This window comes from Passer domesticus, chromosome 25, assembly GCF_036417665.1.
Source record: "Passer domesticus isolate bPasDom1 chromosome 25, bPasDom1.hap1, whole genome shotgun sequence".
NCBI lineage: Eukaryota > Metazoa > Chordata > Aves > Passeriformes > Passeridae > Passer > Passer domesticus.
This window is the reverse complement of record NC_087498.1, coordinates 186,463-210,781: the sequence shown is the minus strand read 5'-3', so window position 1 is coordinate 210,781 and position 24,319 is coordinate 186,463. Positions and strand designations below refer to the sequence as shown.

The 24,319-nt window shown below is 49.4% G+C and overlaps 1 protein-coding gene and 1 long non-coding RNA gene across 5 annotated transcripts; both read right to left on the bottom strand.

The window, feature by feature from the left end:
- Positions 1-2,170: 2,170 nt before the first annotated feature.
- On the bottom strand, positions 2,171-8,937 carry LOC135286101 (uncharacterized). Its single transcript, XR_010350607.1, has 2 exons — positions 6,838-8,937; positions 2,171-4,171 (listed from the first exon to the last, which is right to left on the bottom strand). It is a non-coding gene; the product is annotated as an uncharacterized LOC135286101 (long non-coding RNA).
- A 1,086-nt stretch (positions 8,938-10,023) lies between these two features.
- Positions 10,024-24,250, bottom strand: LOC135285980 (cryptochrome-1-like). 4 transcript variants are annotated; one of them, XM_064398815.1, is made up of 11 exons: positions 23,972-24,250; positions 20,609-21,069; positions 19,584-19,700; positions 16,718-16,865; positions 16,327-16,467; positions 15,039-15,209; positions 14,362-14,502; positions 13,773-13,924; positions 11,680-11,777; positions 11,103-11,213; positions 10,024-10,912 (listed from the first exon to the last, which is right to left on the bottom strand). In XM_064398815.1, exons 2-11 carry the CDS (start codon positions 21,019-21,021, stop codon positions 10,821-10,823), a joined length of 1,584 nt encoding a protein of 527 aa, XP_064254885.1. In that variant the 5' UTR covers positions 21,022-21,069; positions 23,972-24,250; the 3' UTR covers positions 10,024-10,820. The 4 variants fall into 4 exon arrangements, 3 of the variants coding, with proteins under 3 accessions (XP_064254885.1, XP_064254886.1, XP_064254884.1); XM_064398816.1 differs by having other exon boundaries at positions 20,609-21,026; XM_064398814.1 differs by lacking the exon at positions 23,972-24,250 and adding an exon at positions 22,544-23,948.
- Positions 24,251-24,319: the final 69 nt, after the last annotated feature.

Sequence of the window (24,319 nt, the reverse complement as noted above, 5' to 3'; positions counted from 1 at the left end):
AGAGCAAGTCTCTTGGCCATGAGGTCACAAACCAGCTCAGTCCTTCCAAGTGGCTGCTGAGGAAAAGGACCTGGGTGTGTTTGTCTGGCCATGGTGTGTCCAGCAGGACCATTCAGTGACTGTCTCCCTGCACTGGTGAGGCTCCACCTCGAATCCTGGGGTCAGTTTTAAGCCCCTAACCCAAAGAAAGACCTTCAGAGACTGGAGAATGTCCCAGGGAAAGGAAATGGAGCTGTGACAGGGTCTGGAGCACCAGGAGCAGCCGAGGGAGCTGGGGGGTGGAGCTGGAAAAAAGGAGGCTCAGGGGGGAGCCTCTGGCTCTCCACAACGCTCTGACAGGAGGGAGCAGCCAACAGGGGTCAGGTTCTGCTCACAGGGAACAGGGACAAGACAAGAAGGTTCAGCACTGAAAAGACAAGACTACAAGTTTCCCCAGGGGAGATTTAGGTTGGATATTATGAAAAATTTCTTTCTGGAAAGGGTGGTCAGGCCATGGCAAGGGGCCCCCTTGCCTGGGGCGGTGGTGGAGTCACCACTCATTAAAGTGTTCAAAAATTGTGTGGATGTGGAACCTGGGAACATGGGTTAGGAGTGTAGATGGCAGTGCTGGGGGAACATTTGGACGTGGTGATCCTAGAGGGCTTTTCCAACCTCAAGGATTCTGTGATTCCATGATTTTGCTTCTTTCAGAAACTTCTCCAATGCTACTTTGTCAGCCAGAAGCAGAGGTCAGACTCCAACTGCACTTGCCTTTTCTTGTTCAAACACAGCTCCTGCTCTCACAGCAGCTCCTTTGCAGGCCAAGTCCTGCTCCTCCCAACCACAGACCAGACCATGAAACTGCTTTGCAACAACAGAAGTCCCAAAGAGGCCTTGAAAGATTGGTGAGGTCCTGGCCCATGTTTCCCAGAGAAGCTGTGGCTGCCCCATGCCTGGAAGTGTCCAAGGCCAGGCTGGATGGGGCTTGGAGTAACCTGGTCTAATGGAAGGTGTCCCTGCCATGGCAGAGGGTGGGACAGGATGAGCTTTACCCAAACCAGTCTGGGATTTCACAATTCTGCTGTGCTACACAGTCCCAGCACTCACTGAAGCTCACTGAAGGTAGAGACTGCTACTTCAAGGTAGAAACAGTCCAGAAAAAAGACCAGCCCCTTTAGGGCTTGAAGGCAAAGACTGTGCCTTGAAACACGAGGCAGGAGCCAGATCTGCATTCCTGGAGCCCCTGCACTGGGGCCAGGCTGCAGACACAAAATCACAGAATAAACCAGGTTGCAAAAGACCTTTGGGATCATTGAGTCCAACCTGTGACCTAACATTACCTTACCAACTAAGCCATGGCACTGAGTGCCTCATCAAGTCTTTTTTCAAACACCTCCAGGGACAATGAATTCACCAGTTTCCTGAGCAGCCCATTCCAACGCTGAACCACTCTTCCTGTGAATAATTTTTTTTCCTAAAATCTAGCCTAAACTTCCCTGGTGCAGCTTCAGGCTGTGACCTCTCATCCTGTCACTAGTCACCTGAGAGAAGAGACCAACCCCCATCTGGCTACAACCACCTTTCACGGTGGTCACTAGAGAGATAAGGTCACCCCTGAGTCTCCTTTTCTCCAGGCTAGACAACCCAAACTCCCTCAGTCGTTTCTCATAAGGCTTGTGTTCCCAGCCCCTCACCAGCCTCGTTGCTCTCCTTTGGACACGCTCAAGCATCTCAATGTCCTTCCCAAACTGAGGGGCCAGAACTGGATACAGCACTCAAGGTGTGGCCTCACCAGTGCCAAGTACAGGGGCAGAATGACCTCCCTGCTCCTGCTGGCCACACAATTCCTAACACAGGCCAGGAGCCATTTGCTTTCTTGGCCACCAGGGCACACTGCTGGCTCATCTTCAGCCGGCTGTGACCAGTGCCCCCAGGTCCCTTTCTGCCTGTCCAGCCACACCGTCCCCAGCCTATAGCACTGCAGGCGGTTATTGTGGCCAAAATGCAGGACTTGGCACTTGGACTTACTGAACTTCATCTTACTGGACTGTGCCCATTCATCCAACTGTTTCAGGTCTCTCTGCAGAGCTCTCCTACCTGCCGGGGTCGGCTGTTGCTTGTCTCTGCCCCAGCACGGGAAAAAGTGGTTCTGGGTAGGCCGCGCTCTCGAAGAAGGAGTCTGGACTCTTGCTTTCGGTCTTCAGTCGAGTTTATTATTTCTTATCTACAAAGATTTTCTGTCTGTCCAGCCGAGGTCTGATCAGCAGGACAGCCAAAGGCACTCTCCCCCGCCCACGAGGCGGTTGTCTCTTTTATAATGAAAATTACGTATTCGATATTTACCTTTACTTCCCAATACTTTCTGCCCTTGTTGGCAAGTGTACTCTTTCTATGAACCAATCCACACATGCCAACATCATCCTGAACATGGATGCCAAGGAGAAGAAAGAAGAAGGACAGGGCACGCCCAAATTCCTCCATCTTGGGACTCCTGATCCATGCACAGAATTCTAGACCCCCCTGTACAATACATAAAACCCCCCTGTACAGTGCATTCTAACTTAAGTTCTAACAAGTGAATAACATCCCCTCTCTATTTAGACATGAAATTTTCTCATCTCCTCACCTTCAGGTATCATTTCTTTAAAAGGATCAAAGTCAAGCCACCAGGTACTTTTGGCAACATTCCAGGGCCTCCGAGCCCCCCAAGGGTTGTCTCGGTAGCTCTGGACATCCGGAGTGATGTACTGAGCTCCCACATCTCCCCCTTCTGTTTGCACCAAAAGCACCCTCTTTACAACTCGACTCATGACACCCCGCACACACAAAAGAATGCATGGGATTACAATCAAGAGAACTATGAGAATCACCAAAATTTGAAACCCTATCTTTAAAATTTCTTTTCCCAAAGGTGAAAGATCAAAAAACTTTGCCATGTCCTCAATCCAAGATCCTGTGATCTCGCCAAGTTTCTTCACACTCTCCTCTATTTTTTCAATATTTTCATGAATTGACCTGGAATGGTCGGAGAGATTCATACAGCACATTCCTTCAAATTCTTTGCACCCATGGCCGTGAGCAAGCAAAAGATAATCGATTGCTGCTCTGTTTTGCAGAGTTGCCTGTCTTACACTGTTCATGTCTTGTAACATGTCACTCAGTGCAAGAGAGACTGATTGAGCATGCTTGCTTAGCCAACAACCCATACGATCCAATTGAGTCAAAGCAATTCCTGATGCTGCCTGAGGTGAGAAAATTGCTATCGCAATCCTCCTTGCCTTGCTCCAAGTGTAAACCCTGTCATCACAATTCTCATCGAAATACTGTAAAGATCTTTTTTCTTTATGTTTTTGTTCTTTCTGCATCTTTAAATCTGGCGTCAGCATTGAAATTCTTCCAATGCTGCATGGACCTCCCTTGGCATTCGCAGGAATACCATGCCAAATCCTGTCTCCACAAATCAAAAAGAATCCCCTTGGCAGTTGCACTGGGACTTGGAGTGACCCTTTGTCTGTCACCATGGTGTTGTTGCACCAGGCTGACGCATTTCTGTAGAATTCATGACTGGGAGTAACATCAATAGTTTTGTTTGGCTTTGCTGTACCTGAAATTTCAAATTTCATGCATACATTCATTGTCATGGACCCGAAAATCTCCAATTCCTGAGGTTCAGAAGAAGCCACAGGAAGAGAATGTATCCAAGTATACCATTCATTCACAGGATCTTTAACGACCTGTGAGATCTCGATTGCAGTGTGTCCTGGAATTGGCCATTCACTCACTGGCAATCCAATCATGCATGCTGAAAATGGCCTCCCTGGTCTGGAGTGCGTCAGGCAAATGCTATCTAAATCTGCTGCTTGGGCTAAAGCTTCCCAAACATTTTTCTCTGGCTGATTGACTGGTAAATTTGCTTTGTTGTTCAAAACCATTGGCAATGAGACAAAACACATGAACATTGCAAAGTTCATCACCCCGCCTTTCTGACTAAATATCACCATTTTCCACCCAAAGTTTTTCAGAAAACCCCCCAAAGTCTTTTATTCTTCTGTTTCTTCTAGATTATTGCTTGTAGTTTGAGTCTCCTCCTCTGTCTGAGTACTTGTCTCTCTGTTTCCGGGATCTGTGTTCTTTTGTTCTTGCGTTCGAAACGGCTTCACGTGTCGTGCCGACACCCACTTCGGACCTTGCTCTGTGGAAACACAAGCGAAACCCTTGCCCCAAGTGATTAGTTTGAAAGGACCTTCTATCTGTCCTGATTCTGGGTTTCTGACCAAAACTAAAGGATTCTCCCTTAATCTTGCCTGTGAACTATTTGAGAAATGTCTCAAGATCGGAGGATTGGGTTCTGAGGATGAACTATTTAGGAAATTCAACACATACAATGTGAAATGGGCATTGTCAACCTGTCTGCTCGAGCATTCCCCTCTGTTAAAAATCCTGGAAGTGTTGTGTGAGCTCTGATGTGTGTGATAAAATATTCATGTTCTCTATTTTCCAACAAAGTTTTCATGCTCACCAAATACGAATACAATATTTCATTGTTGGCCTCTTTCAAGAGTGAACCTTCCAAGCGTCTGACTACCCCCGCGACATATGCGGAATCCGTAATCAAATTGAGAGGTTGTTCAAACAACTGAAATGCTCGAGTGACTGCTGCCAATTCCACAATTTGTGGAGAACCCTGAATCATCCTCACATCCGAGTCCCATTTCCCTGTCTCTGAGTTCACCCATGTGATCACTGACTTGTGTGTCTTCCCTGAGCCATCAGTGAATACTGTGATCCCGTCCAGAGGTTCTTCACTTATTCTTGGCTTTGCCCTGTAACATATTTGCGACTGCAGCACTCTGTGTTGTGGAAAATGAATTGTGTAAGTTCCTGGGAAAGCTAACAATGCAATTATTAAATCTTTTGATTTCTGCATCGCCCATTTAAAATAATCTTTTTTCAATGGTAAATGAATGATTGAAAATTCTCGTCTTGCCATTGTCAACAACCTTGTTCTCCCCTTGATGATGATTTGCGCCATCATTTCTAGATCTGTAAGAATTGTTTTTGAAGGCCTGTGTCACTGTCCTCTTGGTGGATTGTTTTTCTTTTGGATGATTGCAAGAATTTCATTCTGCTGTTGAAATATTTTGTCCAGCATCTCTTCTTTTGATCGCTTTCCCGAGTGTTCTCTCAGCTGGTTTTCCCACTCTCCTCTCAATTCATCTCTCACGATCGACGCAACATGTTGAGGCGTTCCCACCTTGCTGCATGCTTCCACCATCTCTGCCAAGGATGGCCGTCCTGGCATTGCAGTGATGACCCGTTGACAATCCGGGTTGGCATTGCCGAATGCAAGACTTTCCAAGAGTGGTCGCTTCGCAGCTTCGATGGTCACCTGCCGATCCACAGCTTGCGGGAGTCGATCTATGAATGATGAATATGGTTCTGTGGGACCTTGTCTGATGGTTGAAAATGGGACATCTGGAACTCCTGCTGGAGCGATCTGCAAGATCGCTTTCCGCGCCGCTTCCTTGATGTCATTCAACACTCGCCTTGGAAGACGCACCGCTTGTTCTGCTGGATTGTCATCTGGAGGATCTCCTGCCAACTGTGCTTCAGTGAGGTTTGCGTTTGGCCCGCCTTGATAATTGTTCCTCAACTCTGTGAGATATCTTCGCCATCTTCTTTCCCAGATGAGATTCTGCGTGTCTGTGAGAATCATTGACACAAGGCTTCGAATATCAAATGGCGTCAGGTCATACATATTAAATGTCCCCCTCAGGAGCTGTTTAAAGTATGGTGAATCCAGTCCATTGCGTTGAACAGCTCTCGCTAAGTCTTTGATCACATCGTGATTCAACCTTTCCCACCTTGGATTCTGCCCCTGCGCATCATATGTCACTGGCATTGTCAGATCTCCTGATCCTTGCAGCAAAGCTTCTTCTGTCAGTTCCTTTTTGACTTGTTTCCAATCCACCATTTTCATTGGTTGTTCCTCTTCTTCCTGTAGAAATTCTTTTGGCAATTGCATGCACAGTGGAGTCTTTGATGTCAGCAGTGATTGTTTTTCAAACAGTCTTTGACTCGAGGTCTTTGGCCTCGCTCCTGGACTTAAATAAGGAATTTGAAACTCTTGTGTCTGCACCCTTTTCATCGCATCGAATGATGGCATATATTCTTTCCTTGCTTCTGCTGCTGAAAACATCCTTGCCGGAATTCCCTCTGATGCTGCGATTCGTATCACATCTTCTTCTTGCCCTTGATCCTCGTATAATGTATCTTTAAGTTCTAACTGTGGTACTGTTTTCTTTAATGTTGCCTTCCCTTTATATGTTGTTGGAAAAACTGCTGCATGGTTGCAGTCCTGCCACGAGATAACGTTGTGGCTCTGCCCTGCATTTCGGTCATCCCCCCACTGGGTTGCCTGGACAGGTGCGATGACGTCACGAGCTCGATCGGCTCTTCAGCCACATCGATTGGCTGCAGCAGTTGTGTTTGTGGAACCTGAGCCTGCACGGATTTTGACTGAGCCAGCAATGGAGGTTGAACACCTGAGCACCGCCCTGAGATGGGAGTGGTCTGAACCACAGGGGTTGGGATCGAGGAACCTGGAACCGGAGAAGGGGTGGAGCCCCGGGATACGGAGCCCCGAGATCGGCCCCTCCTCGCCCGAGACGTCACGGAGGATCGGACCCGCCCCCGACCGCGCTCCGCCCGCACTTTTCGCGTGTGCGCTTTTTCGGGAATGCTTCCCGTCTCCCCTGGACTGACGTCACTGTCTCCGCCCCGCTCCCCTTCTGATGTCTCCTCCCCAGTGTCTGTCCCCGACTCCTCCCTCTCTGATGCTGTGTCCATACCCCGTACCCGTGTGTACGATCCCTGCTTCGCCCGTGCCCGTGTTTGCTCCGCGATGCGAGCTGACCGCCGCGGTTCGACTTCCGGGTCCTGCGTCACCGCCGTGCGTCCCCTACGTCTACTTACGGGTGCTGCTCGGAGTTCCGCGGCTGCTCTGAGCTTGTTCCCCGCGTCTGACGTGGACGCTGTGATTTGGGAGCCCTTCCCGGATGTCCCGCGTGTCTCGCCCCCCGCGTGCGTCTTTGGCACGGCGCCCGCCAAGGCCGCCACCCCCGGTGTGGGTCCCCCAAAACCCGTGCCAAAACTCGTGTTCCCCACCGCTTCCGCGCCCCCCCCGCCGGTCGCGACCGCCGCCGTCGCCGCCGCGCCGCCGCGAGAAAGCGTTTCCCCATCCCCCTTCAATCCCCCGCGGACCCCCCTTCCCGATTCTTCCGCCTCCCCCGCCCCTTCGTTCCCCGAGATTCGAGATTCAGGAACAATCGTCCCCGACCCCTCGATCTCGCTGGGTAAAGATCTTAGCTCTTCTGGGGTTGGGATTGCATTCGCGTCTGAATCGGAACCTGAACCCCCCTCAGTTTCTGGGGTTTCAGGGCGTTTTGGAGGTCTCTTGGGACTTTGGGATGACAGGGCTGAAAGCAGTGCCTTTTCCCCTTGCTCCTCTCCCTCGGGAGCTGTCCCCCCCGGGCCAATTGGAACCAGAGCCAATCTCTGCACCGAGCCGTGCTCTGTTTTCCCCGCCCTTGTGGGAGTTGTGGAACCTAATTCCCTGGCTGATCTCCGACACCTTGTAGAGATAGCCTCTAACATAATTCTCGCTGGAGATAACAGCTTGAAAGCCGTCTCTTCCTTTCTGGTAGCTAAAAAATATAAATGTCTGTTAACTTCTTGCCAAAAGCCCACCTCAAACAACACATGTGTTTCTGCAAACGGATAATTATATCTGACCCACAATAATAACTCTTTGAGCTCCTTTTTAGAAACCCCCTCTGCGTACGCTTCTGTCACGCCTTGTAAGGCTGACAATGTTTCTATTTGTTCCTGTGTGAGTGTGTTCCCCATGTTTCTTAATTTTTGACCTTCTCACCGAATTTATGTCGTCAGAGCAGTCTGGAGGCTCCCGGTTCCCGTCCAGCAGGTCACAGGAGATGGATTCAGGGGCCCTTCTGATTCCGCTCCGGGCTGTTCTGATACGAGGTCTCTTCGGGAGAAGTGGAGTGCGGTGTTCTCTCTTTGGCTGCTGCTTCTTCGGACTCTTCTGGCTGCCTTCCCAAGGAGTTATCAGTGCTCTCCTGGGAATGAGTCCAGCTCCGGGAACTGCCCGCCTGGGAGCTGCCCGCTCGGGTGCTGCCCACCTGGGTGTTCTCTTTGCAGCTCACTCTTCGGCTCTCCGCTCGAGCTGTCGCTCTTCGTGCCCACCTTCGGGCCCCCCTTCGTGCCCACCCAGGGACGCCAGATGCCGGGGTCGGCTGTTGCTTGTCTCTGCCCCAGCACGGGAAAAAGTGGTTCTGGGTAGGCCGCGCTCTCGAAGAAGGAGTCTGGACTCTTGCTTTCGGTCTTCAGTCGAGTTTATTATTTCTTATCTACAAAGATTTTCTGTCTGTCCAGCCGAGGTCTGATCAGCAGGACAGCCAAAGGCACTCTCCCCCGCCCACGAGGCGGTTGTCTCTTTTATAATGAAAATTACGTATTCGATATTTACCTTTACTTCCCAATACTTTCTGCCCTTGTTGGCAAGTGTACTCTTTCTATGAACCAATCCACACATGCCAACATCATCCTGAACATGGATGCCAAGGAGAAGAAAGAAGAAGGACAGGGCACGCCCAAATTCCTCCATCTTGGGACTCCTGATCCATGCACAGAATTCTAGACCCCCCTGTACAATACATAAAACCCCCCTGTACAGTGCATTCTAACTTAAGTTCTAACAAGTGAATAACATCCCCTCTCTATTTAGACATGAAATTTTCTCATCTCCTCACCTTCAGGTATCATTTCTTTAAAAGGATCAAAGTCAAGCCACCAGGTACTTTTGGCAACATTCCAGGGCCTCCGAGCCCCCCAAGGGTTGTCTCGGTAGCTCTGGACATCCGGAGTGATGTACTGAGCTCCCACACCTACCCTCAAGCAGATCAACACATGCTCCCAGCTTGCTCTCATCTGCAAATTTACTGATGGTGGACTCAATCCCCTCATTCAGATCATCAGTGAAGAGATTAAAGAGATTAAATAGGACTGGGCCCCAGCACAGAGCCCTGAGGGACACCACTGGTGACTGGACACCAGCTGGATGCAGCAGCGCTCACCAGCACTCTCTGGGCCGGCCATGTAGCCAGTTCTGAACCCAGCACAGAGTGCTCCTGTCCAAGCTGTGGGCTGCCAGCCTCTCCAGGAGTGAGCTGTGGGAGACAGTGCCAAAGGCCTTGCTGAAGTCCAGATACACAACATCAACAGCCTTTCCTGCATCCACCAGGCAGGTGACCTGGCCACAGAAGGAGATCAGGTTGGTCAGGCAGGACCTGGTCCCCCATAAACCCATGGTGGCTGGGTCTGATCCCCCAGACATCCTGTAGGTGCAAGGTGATAGCACCCAAGATGATCTGTTCCATAATCCTACTGGGCACTGGTGTCAGGCTGACAGGCCTGGAGTTTCCCAGATGCTCCTTCCAGCCCTTCAGGGATGCTGTAAATCCCTTCAGGCAGAGGAAGGAGCCCAGTGACAGAGGGAAGAAATGCCAGGAGGCTTTGGAGCAGCAGATCCCCCAAAGAAACAAGCACCACCTTGGAATTCTACCTTCCATAAAGGGGGAGGCAGAAGGCCTTTCCTTTCCTGCAAGTCATTAGGTTTGCTGGAGGGCTGAGGTGTCAGGGAATATAGGCATCTCCAGGAGCTTGATGCAGGCTTGCAGCAGCAGGAAGGTCCTGGCAGCTTTGTATTTACACCTCACTGTCCTGCTGCCAGCATGGTCTGCCTTGACAGGTCCTGCATGTCTCCAGCAGTCTTCAAAGATCCTGCAGTTTATGGCCTCCTCCTGGTGCTCATGGCTCCTGTGCTGCTCCTGCACTAGATCCTGGGATGCTTCCAAGGAGTTTGGATTGCTGCTGGAGCTGCTGTGCCACCAGGTTTCCCAAGAGGACCAATGGATATCAATTGTGATAACAGATTGCTTCAGAGCCTTTGAATTGTTCATGCCAGAAATAAGTTTTATTTCTTTCCAATCCCAGAATACCTGCAGCCATGAAAACCCCACTGCATTTCCCCACCCCCAAATCCCCAATCATAATTGACTAATCCAGCCTTGTCAAACTTCACAATACATTTCAGTGGAAGGAGAAATCTTTCTATGTGGTACATGATAGAATTAATCTCTGCCCTGCAGTTGTGGTTAGTCAAGGAAGACAATTATGGTGACAAAGTTATATATTAGCCCTAATTTAGTGAGATATTTTCAACCTTGCCCTTAAAATGCGTAATAATTCCTACTTATGACTTAAAAACTACACACAAGGTACGAGGGGCTGCACTCTGCTCTGTCTTCCCAAACTGGGGACTACAATCATAAACTGGGAACTTAGAATAAATAAACTGAACATCCCTAAGTCTGTCTCTACAAGGCATAATACTAATGTGCAACTGCTTTAATGTGCACATGGTCTACTGACATTAAGATATTTTTCACAAAATCTATTTATTCATGTGCATGGAAAACATGGATTTGAAGGATGCTACAGCAGCAGGACTTGCCACAACCACGCACCTCTTGCATTCATCCAACAGCTTCAACAAATGGTCCAGAAGCCACTCAAAGATATAACAATTCCATCCAAAATAACTGCACCAAAACTCAAGATCCAACACGTCTCCTGAGGTCAGTTCACAAGCAAGAGGCACCATCAGCAAGGCAAAGTATGGAGGACAGTGGTTTGGCCAGCTCAGCTGGCCCCTGGCTCTCCTCTCTTGCCTCTTCTAGCACGCCTGAGGGAATTTTGGTTTATTCTGTCATTCGGGCCACTTTTCCTTTTGTAATGTTTTCTTCTGAATGGTCACGTTTTACCTTTATTTCCATGGGGTCATCTGCATCATCTACAGCAAGAAATAAAGAAGGATTAAAGTTTGCAAAGTCTTCTCTGACTTCATTCCATTCATGATGTTAGTATCCAACGTGGAAAAGCATCCTGGAAAAGCACCCAAAGCCAAGCCCCAGAGCCCTAGGTTCCTGAGGACAGCCTGTGCGTCACAGCACAGGGAATGTGGGTGCTGCAGCATCTCTCACCTCTTGTGAGCTGGACTGTTCTGTGCTGCTCCTCTCTGACCTGTTTCATCAACTGCAGGTTGTGGTCACTGGCTTCCTTGTGGTTCACCATGGGGAAGGGGTAATCCTGACCTGAGTAATGTGGAGACAGAGCCTTTACCACACTCAGCAAGGACATTTTCCCTGGATTTGGAATACTTCCAGCTTTCCTTAAATGGAAGTGCCTAATCCTTTCCATCCAAGAGCTCTCACTTTGACCTAAGAGCCTTCAAAGATCTGTTAGAGCACAAGTAAAAGCACAAGATGTTCTGATACTATTTAAAGCAGCCAAGCATCCAAGATGGATAAATTCAAAGGCAAAAGTGTGGAGTAATCCAAGAGTTTTAGGACATAAAGTTGAAGCAAAAATATGTACTGTGAAATGAGACTCCAATTAAAAAAATGTTAACAGAGAATTAACAGAAGGCAGGTTGTTGGATTCATCCATTTTCAGAAGATAAATGACTTATGTTGGAAGTGTGATGCTTCCATCTCATACACATTTATTCTGGATAGTTAGCAGCAGAAAAATCCTTAGCAAGGAATGTGAATTAATTACCTATGATACATCCTGCTTGCTTCTGCTCCTCTTCAGATGCCGTCCAGGGCTCGTAGATGTACTTGGAGGGAAAGTTCTTTAGTATGGGCAAGTATTTCCTACAAAGCAGTGGTAACAGGGGGGTTTATAATCCTGCAGGCAAATATTCATACATTCAGTGAAGTGTAAACCAACCTGTGCTGTGTTAATATTGATATTACAATCTGTGGGAAAGTTCCAATTCACTTTCCACAAAAAAAATCGGGTTTATGTTCTCAAACCTTCATAGGTGATGTCTTCCAAAAGTTAACTTCACAGCCTAGAACAAATGGGGTGATTTAAACAGTACTTCAATTTTGATTTCCTCCAAATATGCTTTTAACATTTTCACTGACGTTTCACCTTAAAACATTAATAAATTTAAAAACAAACTAATTTTAAAAAATCATTGCAGAATGGCAAAGTAATTTTCTGTCCCACTCTGTGAGGTACCTCAGCACAGGCTTCTCCTTGGCAATACCCACATCTAGACAGGGTGGGAGAAAGAGATGTGGGGAAATGGAGCTGTGTTGGGGGTTGGGTTTTCTTTCCTTTTCTTTCCTCTACTTGCGGAATTTTTTCCCACTAAGTTGCTAAGAAGCACTGATGGCTGTGTGTTTGAGACTGCAGGGAGGGGGAACTCCTCTGTTTTTTGGGAGCTTCTCTGGGAAGGAGAGAGATACCACGAGATTAGAAGCATGTAAAGGACTGGGGCTGGGGCAGTTGCAGATCTCTCGCTCAGTCTGGGCTTCGGAGGACGGTCGGACCCGCAGCCTCAGAAAAGGAACTCATTGCCATCGCCACAACCCAGCTGGGAGCTGCTTTTCTCCTGCTGCTGGGCCCCGCACCCCCGTGCCCTATCGGGACGTCCCGTGGTTCCAGCTACCGCGGCAGATCTTCTGATACATCTTGCCCACTACGTGGGGATTTTTTGTTCATTCCTGCTGTTCCAGCTTAGTGCTTCACAGAGTCCTGTGGGGCACTGGGACTGAATGCCCCAGGGTCTGTGGAGCAAAGCCTCTCGGCCATGCCTGCCCGTCTGGGCCCAGCCGCCATCGCCACAGCGCCCCCTGCAGCTGTGGAGGATCACTGCACTGCCCCGCCCGCCGCGAGCCACCGGCGCCCCTGCTGGCTGCGAGCGGAACTGCACCCACGGGGAAAGCGCCGCGGCCCAAGGGCTGGCACTGGGCTCGGGCTCTGTGAGCTGTTAGTGCCATAGTCGTTGTTGTTTGTTTGCCTTGTTATACATACTAGTAAAGAACGGTTATTCCTATTCTCATACATTTTTGCCTGAGAGCCCCTTAATTTCAAAATTATAATAATTTGGAGGGAGGGAGTTCACATTCTCCATTCCAAGGGAGGCTCCTACCTTCCTTAGATGACATCTTTCAAACCAGGACAAGTGTTTGCTCAACATTAACACAGTGAGTCCAGTGCTTTGAGAAAGCCCATCAGCACATTATGGTGAGACAAGAAAATGATACTGTGAAGGAAAGAGAACTCAGAGTGGAAAATAAAACCTATGTGTGTACAACTAAAGAATGGCAGGGTTAGATGGGATACTGGGATATTCCTCCCTGTGAGGGTGGTAAGGCCCAGGTTGCCCAGAGAAGCTATGGCTGTCCCATCCTTGGAAGTGTCCAAGGCCAGGCTTGGAGAAACCTTAGGATAGTGGAAAGTGTCCCTGCCCATGGCAGGGAGTGGAACTGGATGAGGTTTAAGCTCCCTTCCAAGCACATCTCAGAACTCTGTGAAAAGCAAGAAACGAAGTGCAGACTGGAGCAGAGAAGCTGTGGGAAGTTCTAAATCCTTTAGAAACAGGACCCAGCCTAGTGATCAAACATGGTGCTGGATGCAACAAGTGCTCACAAATGAACACAAGCCTTGCTCAGTCATTGCTTGGAATGACAGATACCTCTCTGCTTCTCCATGCCTGAGTTTCCCCAAGCATTCAATAAAACCATTGTTATGAGCCCTGATGTGTGCGTGTTTGAAACTGATCCAGTTCATCAGTTCCTGCTGTCAGAGGCGCTTGAGAAGCTCTCAGGGAGGTGGTGGGGTGGGTGGCCCCTGACCTGATGTAGTTGCCCTGGGGGTCTGTGCGCTTCCCGAAGCGGACGGGGCAGAAGATCCGTGTGTACTGATGGAAGAAGGCACTGGCTGACAGCCACATCCAGTTCCCAGCGTTGATGCTGTAGTCAGCATCTAAAAGCAGCTCTTCAAAAACCTGCACATCAGGGATGGGAAGAGAGAGAGAAACACCCCTGAAATAGCTATATTGCAAAATCTAGACAAAACCAGGCTGGGAGGCTGCTTCTGGAAGCACAGCACTGTGGGGCCAGGGCTGCCTCCTCACAGGCACACCAGGAATGCTCTCCACAGACAGAAGAAAGACAGAGCAACCCAAAAACTCTAGGTTTGGAACCTGCTAGAGACTGAGCATGTCTTCACCAGTGTCCTCGTTATCTGAAAATCATGAGGATTTGGGGAAGGGAACTCACCACTGTACTGAGTGACAAACAAAGAGATTCCATAAACCCTGAGATCCGCAGGAAGGGACAGAACTAAACCCTGCTCTGTAGAACTGTCCACTGCTAGACTCAGGCTGAGCAGGGTTTCTCAGGGCCAGGCAGAACAGAGGAAAATAAAAAGCCAGCAGTGAACCTTCATTCCCTCTTCCCAGCTGATCCAAAGGTCCCCCCGTGTCAGGAAGCAGGCGACAGCATGCCGAGCTAGGTGATGGATCCAGCCTTCCTGGCGCAGCTGGGTCATAATGGCATCGATCCATGGGAACCCTGTTTGTGCCTGCAGCAGAACAGGAACATCAGTTCTCCCCTCATACACTGCTTTCATAGAATTACAGGATAGTTTGGGTGGAAAGGGACCTTGAAGCCCATTCCCCCCCCACCATGGGCCGGGACACCTTCCACTTCCAGGCTGCTCCAAGCCCTGTCCAACCTGGCCTTGGAACCCTTCCAGGGATCCAGGGGCAGCCATGGCTTCTCTAGGCAAGCCAGCCCAGGGCCTCACCATCCTCACAGGGAAGAATTTTGTCCCAGTATCCCATCTAACCCTGCCCTCTGTCAGCTGGAAGCCATTCCCCTTGTCCTGTGACTCCATCCCTTGTCTCAAGTCCCTCTCCAGCTCTCCTGGAGCCCCTTTAGGCACTGGAAGGGTCTCTAAGGTCTCCCTGGAGCCTTCTTTTCTCCAGGCTGAACATTCCTAGTTCTCACAGCCTGCCACACCACTGCAAGATGCATTAAACCGCCAGCAGGGACCTATCAAGGGAAGAGGAAAGCTCCAAGCTCCAATGCAGCTGCTGTGGCCATGCATCTCATTACCGTTTTCCATTTGTGGAGCCTCTCTGCATCCTTGTACCAGCAGATCTGGAGGCAGATGGGGTTCCCAGCCATCTGGGTGAAGTTGGGGGTTGCTGATGCTACTGTATAGAAGAATTCCCTCCACAACAGCTGCCCTTGGAGCGACACTGGGGGCAGAGAGTGGTGCTTTGCCTGGAAAAGACGCAAGGTGACAGCTTCAGTCCATACATACCATTGCAACCTCACTCATTTTGTGACTGTGAGGCCTATAAAATAAAGATTGATCTGACTACAATACTGGTTTCAAGGCACTTTAGTGTTCAAGTCAAGGAAATCATGTATCTGAGGCAATGCTGTCTGGCCCAAAGCAAAGCCGAACTGCCAGACTTCAGTGTTACCTCAGACATACTCCATCTACCTTCCAAAACAGTGTCACACTGGGATTTCTTATACCAAGCATGTGTTCATTAATGTGTTAACTGAATTCAGGTGGCTCAGCCATGTCTCAAATGATAATCTTAAGATAGAGGTAAAGGAGGTTGGTTTTCTTGGGCTGGTTTCAAGCTCACTTTTTCTTAAGAATCAAACAAGATTTCAGAAAGTGGTTTTCATTTATGCAACAATTAAAACTTGTCTAAGACAAAAACAGTTGATTTCCAGAAACAAAACAGTATAAACCAATCAAAAACCTCCCTTAAGCACCAGACAGACAAACTAAATCCTTGACATTTAGGAAGGTTTTCCTGGACTTCCCTGCTGATCCCAGGTCTGCTTGTTCCCTATTCACAGAACCATGACTTGGGTTGGAAGGGACATTAAAACCCATTTCACTCCAACCTCTGCCATGGTAGGGACACCTTCCATTAGCCCAGGTTGCTCCAAGCTCCAGGCAACCTGGCCTTGGACACTTCCAGGGATGGAGCAGTCACAGCTTCTCTGGGCAACCTGTGCCAGGGCCTGCCCACCCTCACAGGGAAGAATTTCTTCCCAACAACTAATCTAGACCTGCTCTCAGTTTGAAACCATTCCCTCTTGCCCTGTCACTACAGTTCCTGATGAAAATATGAATTTAGAATATGAATATCCTGTTTCTAAAACCTAACTGGGAAGAGCTGCAGACATTCACAGGTGATTCACACAACATGAAGCCACTCCAGATTTCATGGGACATTCTGAGAAAACATTAACAAAGCAGCATTTTTTGATCCACCAAGTCCCTACCAAGATGATCCAAGTGTTAAATCCTGCCTCCCATGCCAGACATGTCACAGTTTTCGATTTGCTTACTTAGGACCAATTATTTGCTTACCTGAGCATAAATGTTTGACAACCTATAAAAAAATGTCCGAACTGACAGACAGCCCATACTGAAATATGGGCTCAGGCCTGTGGTGCTTGGAAGCAGCGAGTTTGGGACTGTCCTTGGTTTAGTAAAACTTGTCACCCAGCCCTGAAATGAAAACAGAAATCAGGGTTCAGGCAGCACAAGATAATACATGGCCAGTAATAAACAGAGGAAAGCTCTTGGAACCAGCTTCACTATCACAGTTTGATGTCATGCCTGGAAAACACTCCCATTTCCCAGAAATCAAGGAGAACAAAACCCGAGCCCAAGCTGCCACCCTCCTCCAAGCCAAGCTGGGCACTGATCTCAGCCCATCTGGAGCCACCACCATCCCCTGTGTTCCATCAGGGCTGACCTGGTCAGTCAAATGTCGTTCCAGGCGCTGCAGCCCTTCAGTCTCCCCTCCTCTCCAAGGGGAAAGGCTTTCTGGGGAAATCTTCAAATCCACAGGGAGAGGTACCCTGTAACACTCAGCCAGGCCCGGGTCAGGGGCCCTACATCTCCTGAGGTGAGAGAGAAAACTCTTTGAAAGGAGCAACAGGAGACAGGAGAAAGAGGCAGTCCCTGTCCATGCACATACTAAGTAAGTATCATCTATCACAGTCCAACCAGAGCACAGAAAATGAAAGCACAGTGAGAAATCCCAGGCTGTACTCTTCTGGGGAAGAAGAGTTAATCCTGCAATTGCTCCAGGGAATTCTAGCCTGAACTGGGGAAGAGGAACAGTCCCACCAAGTCAGAGTGCTCAGAGCAGTCAGCTGCACCCCCAGCTCAGAGCCCTTCTAGTTCCCATGCCCTACACAAGGCTCAGAGGCAGCTCCTCTTCTGTTCCTCCCAGCTGTCACATCCATCCCTAGGAGGGAACCAAGAGCCTCCTCAGACTCTAAACACAATTATGGTGCTGCCTCCAAATGCCTCTGTGCTGCCTCCTGTGCCTCTGAGGAGAGGTCACTCTGAAGTCACAGAATCCCAGACTGGTTTGGGTTGGAAGGGACATTAAACCCCATCCAGTTCCACCTCCTGCCGTGGGCAGGGACATCTTCCACTATCCCAGGTTGCTCCAAGCCCCTGCCAACCCAGCCTTGGACACTTCCAGGCACGGGGCAGCCACAGCTGTTCCGGGCAACCTGGGCCTCACCACTGGAGAATTTCTTCCCAACATCTAATCTAAACCTTCTCTCTTTCAGTTTCATAGGGAAGGAGGCAGGTCAGCTTCCTGGGCCACCCCAACTACTCGTTCCTAACCAAGTTAAGGCCCCCAAGGTCACACCCCTCAGCAGTTCCCCCACATCTCCTCAGCCTCAGTTGCTGAGGCTTCCCAAGGCCTCTGCCTTCCATATGGCTGGAAGAGCATCAGTTTGGTTTGTCTTTCCCCCCATAAAACACAGATGAAGAGGCCCAAGGAAGTGCTGGTGACACAGAGACTTTTCACAACCCGTGAATTAACTCAGACGTCAACAAATGTTTGTACTTACCTGGACAAACCTGAGCTCAGCCCTGCTGCAGAACCTACAGAGGTGGGGCCAGTGCAGCTCTCAGAGCACTGACTTGGCTCAGGCCTGCTGGGAAGCATGTGAACCACTATCTCTCATCAGCATTAATGTTAAAAGTCCAAACAAATCATCAGGAAAGGGAAAAAACAGTGCTAGAAAAAAATACAGGAACTTATATATTTCAGTACTTACATAAGTCTTGTCATCAGACTGTCTGAGGACAATATTCAGGAAGTAAGAGGACTCCCCCAAGATGGGAAGATCCAAGCCTTGGTTGGTGGCACTGAGCTGAGGCCATGCAGGAGGCACCTGGTATTGAATGCCAAGTACCTACAGTCCCATTCCAGCTCTCTCCTGCTCCAGTCTTACCTTCCTTTGAATCACTGACCTCTCCTCATTGAGAGCTGAGCTAAACACAAGACATCCTTGACTCTGAGCTTCTTCTCAAGTCCTGGCAGATAAGGGCTCAGTCTCTCTTTCCCATATAGCAGAGGAGAGCAGAGATTTAAAGCCAGGAGGGAACAGTAGCATCATTCCATCAAACCCTGCATAAAACAAACTATTGTGGTTCATCCAATTCCTGTCCAAAATCTTGAAAGGAATGCAGGGCATGCCTCTGAGTAAATTCCCCAGGCTTTCCTCTGCTGGAGTTTGACATCTCTTAAAAGCTTTTCTCAAGGTCTGTCTTAGGTTACAAGATGTGGCTGGGGCTGTGTATTCTACTGCCATCTGTTAAAGGTGGGGCAGTTATCTTCTGTTAATTGGAGCACCTGTTAAAACCAGGTGGGGCAGTTTTCTTTATATCTTCACACCCTCCCTCTGGGGAGATATCTTCTGTTAATAGACCATTGAGTGTCCCTGCATGGCTGATCAAATTCCATCATCCCACTGGGAGATGCTCCGCCCAGGGCAGGAGCCAAGCATTCCTACCTGGATAGAATCTGACCCCGGAACACCACAGCAGCCTTTGCCCCCTGCATTCCCAGAGGAGCAGCTTTCTTCTCCACTGCATTCCCAGAGGAAGAGCAGGCCCATCTCCAGCAGCCCTGGAGCTTCAGAGGAAAACTCCCCCCTTGTCCAGGATCCCTGCTCCAGCAGAACCACAGCTGGCACTGCAGGAGGGCTGAGCCACCATGGGATGGGACTGTGCCACCACCTTGACAGAATAGGCTGTCAGCTCCTATTCTGACTCTTGTCAGTGTGTTGGGTATTTTTTTGTACTGTTGCATTTGTATTTTTAATTTTCCTAGTAAAGAAGTGTTATTCCTATTCCCATATCTTTGCCTAAGAGCCCCTTAATTTCAAAATTGTAATAATTTGGAGGCTGTTTACATTTTCCATTTCAAGGGAGGCTCCTGCCTTCTTTAGCAGACCCCTGTCTTTTCAAACCAAGACAAAAGTGCCTTGCAAAAGCTAAAGACTTTTATGGAATCACAGAATTATTAAGGTTGGAAAAAAACCTTTAAGTCATTGAATCCAACCATTATTTTGTGAGGTGTCCCACATGGTGAGAAATTTGCACAAATATCAAAAGAGATGAGTATCAGACCATTCTGCCATCTGCTTTCTCCTCCCAATGACAGTTACATCCCCTCTATATTGAATCAATAACCCTCCATGCACAGAAACAAAAAAAACATCTAAAATGCCTCATTAGCATTTGGGTCTGGCTCTTCTTTTGGGCAGAGAAAGAGGACCAGCAATTCCCATTCACAGGCTGGTACTTACTGGAAGTCTTCAGCTGTGACATTTCGGACAGGCACCTCAGGGTCACCAAGCAGAGACAGAATGTGAAGGAACCTCTTGTAAGTTAATGGGGGACTCCCACCATTTAGGTCCAAAATCCTTAAAAACAAAACAAAACAAGATCTCTTCTCACATAACAGAAACCAAGGAAGAAGCTGGAAATGCCAGTGGACTGAAGGTGACATCACAGGCTATAACAACTCCATTAGTGCAACTGAATGTAGAAATTACAGATTTTACAAGTCAAACTCCCATGGGTGAATGTACATTTATCCCAAGAACAGTTTCTCAGGACCTAAGACAACAAAACTGGGATCAGGATTCCAGCCATGGCTTCACCTACACAGCCACCAGCAGCCAGGAGACACAGGGCAGGGAGTGGGACACCTCTGGTGTCACAAAAAACAGGTTCAGGGCAGTAAATAACTGTCCTTTCTGAGCAATCACCTGTGCAAAACAGCTTGAATTTAAGACAGCAAGTTACACACATCCATTCATTTACATAATTTAGGGGTTTTGCAAAACTGGAGCATTAGAGCTGGTTTAATTATTACTGCTTTCCTTTTTACTAATTCCACTATCTTCAGTCATTCAACACTGAGCAACAGCTTGGAGCCAAGTGTATTCAGACACCAGTGAAAGTTGACTTGAAAGATTTCAAAAAAATCTGACACCAAAAACACTTTACCATATTTAACAGAACTTTTACAAGTCCTACTAAAGTCTTAGAGAATTTCTTCCACTCTGTTTAAAAGAGTAAGTTTTTAGGTGAATTAAACTGTCCAAAAGGAAAAAATTAAGCAGCTGTTTGGGGTGAAATCCTAAAACCTGTGCACAATATCTTCTGTTTCTATCAAGAGAGCAACACACAAAGTTCTCCCAGCAAACAGCACCACATTCACCTCAGACAGTTCAATTTCCTCCAAAGGAAAAACCAAGACACTTGGCCTTTTCTCTTCTAAAATGACCTCCCTGGAGACACTTGTGGGTTTGGGGCAGTCACGTACCGCTGGGTATTGTACAGGCTGTGGCTCACCAGGGAGAACACCTCAAAGCCTAGCTCTACCCCTAGGCGCTGGATGTTGGCCTCCATCTCCTTGTAAAACGGCTCCATCTCTGCATCCAGCGTCACTTGTGTGATATTCCACTTCTGGATGTGATCCCTAAGAACAATCTCATACTCCCCTTGAATAACCAGCAAGCAGGAGCCCAGCTGGCCCAAGTTTTTGTGGAGATCCTCAAGGGACTGGAGCAGGAAATTCCAGCGCAGGGCCCCGATGTGCATGGAGGAAGTCAGGAATGCTCTGTCCAGGATGTACACGGGGTACAGGGCCTCTGAGGACTCCAGGGCAGCCAGCAGCACTGGGTTGTCGTGGAGCCGGAGCTCCTTCCGGAAAAGGTGAATGGTGCGATGCAGCATCCTGGCTACAGGAGGAAGAGAACCCTTGGCTTTCAGAATATCAAATCCCTATAAAGAACACGGTCAATTAACAATTAGAAATAGAGCTCAAAAAAATAGTCTGCAGTTTTTACCACAAACTTCTTGCTTTGATAAGTTTTCATGAGAGAGTAACGCAGGAACAAGACCAAACCTCTCCTCTGGCCCCACCATTCAGCAGCAGGATCACCACCCAGCTCCACAGAGTGGAGCTCTGCCCCAGTGAGTCAATCAAATGGCCTCTACCCCAAATGAGTCAATCAAATCCTTAAATTAAATCCCTCTATGAAATTACATCCCAATAACACTCACCAGAAGGAAGGAATCAAAACAGATGGAGCTGCCAGAGCCCATTTAGTGCACAAACACTTTTTAACTCTACAGATGCAGCTGTCAGCAAACCCTCTGGAAGTCATCAGCTGATTTCAAGGAGGTCCACAGGAGCAATCAGCTCATCAGAGACCTGGTACAATACTCCCTCTCAGGTGATTTTAGTAGGAGACACCTGAACTTACGGATTTCACAGAATTCCAGACTGGTTTGGGTTGGAAGGGACATTAAAGCCCACCTTGTTCCACTTCCTGCCATGGGCAGGGACACCTTCCACTATCCCAGGTTGTTCCAAGCCCCAGGCAATCTGGCCTTGGACACTTCCAGGGATGGGGCAGCCACAGCTTCTTTGGGCAACCTGGGCCAGAGCCTCTCCACCCTCACAGGGAAGAATTTCTTCCAATATCCCATCTCACCCTGCCCGCTGGCAGTGGGAAGCCATTCCCCCTTGTCTTGTTCCTCCAGACCCTTATCCAAAGACCCTCTCTAGTTCTCTTGAAGCCTCTTTAGGCACTGGAAGGGGCTCTGAGGTCTCCCCTTTTCTTTTCCAGGCTGGACATCCCCAGCTCTCCCAGCCTGCCTCCAGAACAGAGCTGGGTGTCATAATGACACAAAATTACTCTTGATTCATTAATTTATTCCCCTTTGAACCACTTCAGCTGAGTTCAGAGGGTTAGCAGGAGTGCTGACCTTGCATCTTAGGCAAAAGCATCTCAGGGTACAGTTTGGGAAGCAGCTCCCAACACTGGCTGCCCTGTTCAGGACAATGGACCCAGCAGATGCCAGGAAGCAAAGGAAGAGCCCAGCTGCCACCTCGTGCCTGCACCAAGCCCAGCAGCACCTCCTAAACTCACTTTCCCATGTAAAATTGGGAAAGTTCAATGCCCACCTCCTAGGTGGGTCCCCACCTGCTGCTAATTTCAAGCCTTATCCCCAGAGGAGAAGAGATTAGAGATTAGCAAAGAACCAAACAACAACCCCTAATCCAGCTCAGCTCTTTTAGCCAAACAGCTCCACTCAGCCCTTCACAATGGCTGCACCAGGCAACTCAGTCTTTCTCCCTGCTCAACCCACATCTAGCAGCTTTTCCATAAATCTGATTTGCTCCGTTCCCAAACACATGCATCAGACAGGCCCACTTTGTTACAACCCCCCAGCAAGGTCCCAAACTCACAAGCATGAGGTGCAGCCCAATGCAGGGCTGGGCTGTGTGTTGTGCTGCGCCCTGCACTCACTTCCTGGGAGAACTGGAAAAACAAGGTGACTCTTGCTGCTCAGGGGAGCACCCAGAGGGCATTTTTGGGTACTAAACCATGCAAAGTGTGCTGGAAGAGTGCCCTGTGTCCTATGCACCAGCTAGGCCCACTGAGGGACTGGCCCAGCCAGGGGCTCCGAGGCCCCCACAGCCTTACAGCCTTTGGGGCTGTCCCAAGCCCTGTGGCCCCACATGGTCTGCAGGGTCACCCCAAATCCAGGGTGTTGCTATAGGACAACACGGCGTGGACATGCTGCTGCTCTCAAGGCAGAAAAAGGGGAAGTTTATTTTCTAACTCCAACATTTATAGATTTCCAAAGTGGATTGGAGGGTGAAAGTGCCACCTCTCCAATGCTGTTGAGCATTTCTCCCCACAGGCAGGAATGTGCTGGAGAGATGCAAAGGCTGTCAGTGACACTATCCAAAACCCATTGTGCTGATCCTGCTCCTACAGGCATCCAGCACTGTGTTGCCCAGTTTTAAACACCACTAAGTACCATAAATATCTGCACTGATGTGGACTCTGCATCAAAGACAGTCTAAGCCACTCAAGTTTTGTGTAATTCCCAAGAACTAAGGAGGAGGATTGCAGGCTGCTCCTCTCTGGTCCCACTGGCCCTCGGAGCTGGCAGAGCCAGATGGGGCAGGGACAGACCAAGGCCTAAGGAACTGGGAAGAGAAACTTTTAACAGTTTAATTTCCTCTGTGGGACACTCTCCATTGTCAAATGCTCCTTCACTGTATCTTGGCTGCTTCAGAAGCAATAGTGAAACAGATAAACATAGGTGTCAGATACCTGGAGAGAGCAGCCTCACACCTGCTCTCCCAAACCACAGTCTGGGCTTGGGAAGTGGAAAAATTATCACCATTAAGTGGTTTAATGTTATTCTGATTTGATAGGCTTGAGAACCATTCTAAGAATTAAGTTTTTGCATAAATCTGGTTTCATAATCCCACTCTCCACACTAATCCAGCCCTGAGGCTACTGTTGATTCCAACCTCTAGGTTCTTTCCCCTGTTTGAATACTTTAGGTGCTGGATACAGCAAGAAAATGGCATGTTGAGTTAGACGAGGAAATAAGTCTCGAACACATTGAAGTGTAGGGGCTTGGCTGGGGCTTCTCCTGCAGTGGGTCGAGAACCAAACCGAGAGTGTGTACCCATGGGGATGGGGCGGAGGGAGGACGGGCTGAGGCTCCGGGATACCCTAACCGGGCCCTCAGACGGACGGGAAGCGGCGAGGAGGCAACGGGAGCGGCCCCTGCGCCAGCCCCGCAGCAGCTGGGGGCGAACGGGCCAGCCTGGACTCCCAGCTCCTCCCTGTGGGCTCCCTGAGCCCGCCTTTACCTCGTTCCCCACGGCCTGTGGCGGCGGCGGACGCGGCACCGGTTCCTCGCCCCACGGGGCTGGTTACACAACGCCGGCTGGGACGGGGGGGGGTATGTAAGGACCGCGCCCAGCGGGGCTCTGCCCGCTGTCCGCGGGGGTTTAAGGGGTTCGGGTGGGAGAGGGCAGGGCTGGAGCACCCTAGAGCCGGGGATGCCGCAGGGTCCCGAGCCACGGCGGCCCCACCGCCGGCTCCGCGCCGCAGCCTCAGGCCGCGCCCCGCGCGCGCGCTGCAGCGAGGGGCGGGACCTGGGCTCCCGCCCGTAGCGCTCACTCAATGGCAGCGCCCCAATTCCAGGGAGGGGCGGG

Coding starts and splice junctions, on each gene's coding strand:
- LOC135285980 (XM_064398814.1), bottom strand. Junction 15,210..16,326: donor TGTCAAACATTTATGCTCAG/GTAAGCAAATAA, acceptor CGTCTTTTCCAG/GCAAAGCACCACTCTCTGCC. Junction 13,925..14,361: donor GCTGGGAAGAGGGAATGAAG/GTTCACTGCTGG, acceptor CCTGATGTGCAG/GTTTTTGAAGAGCTGCTTTT.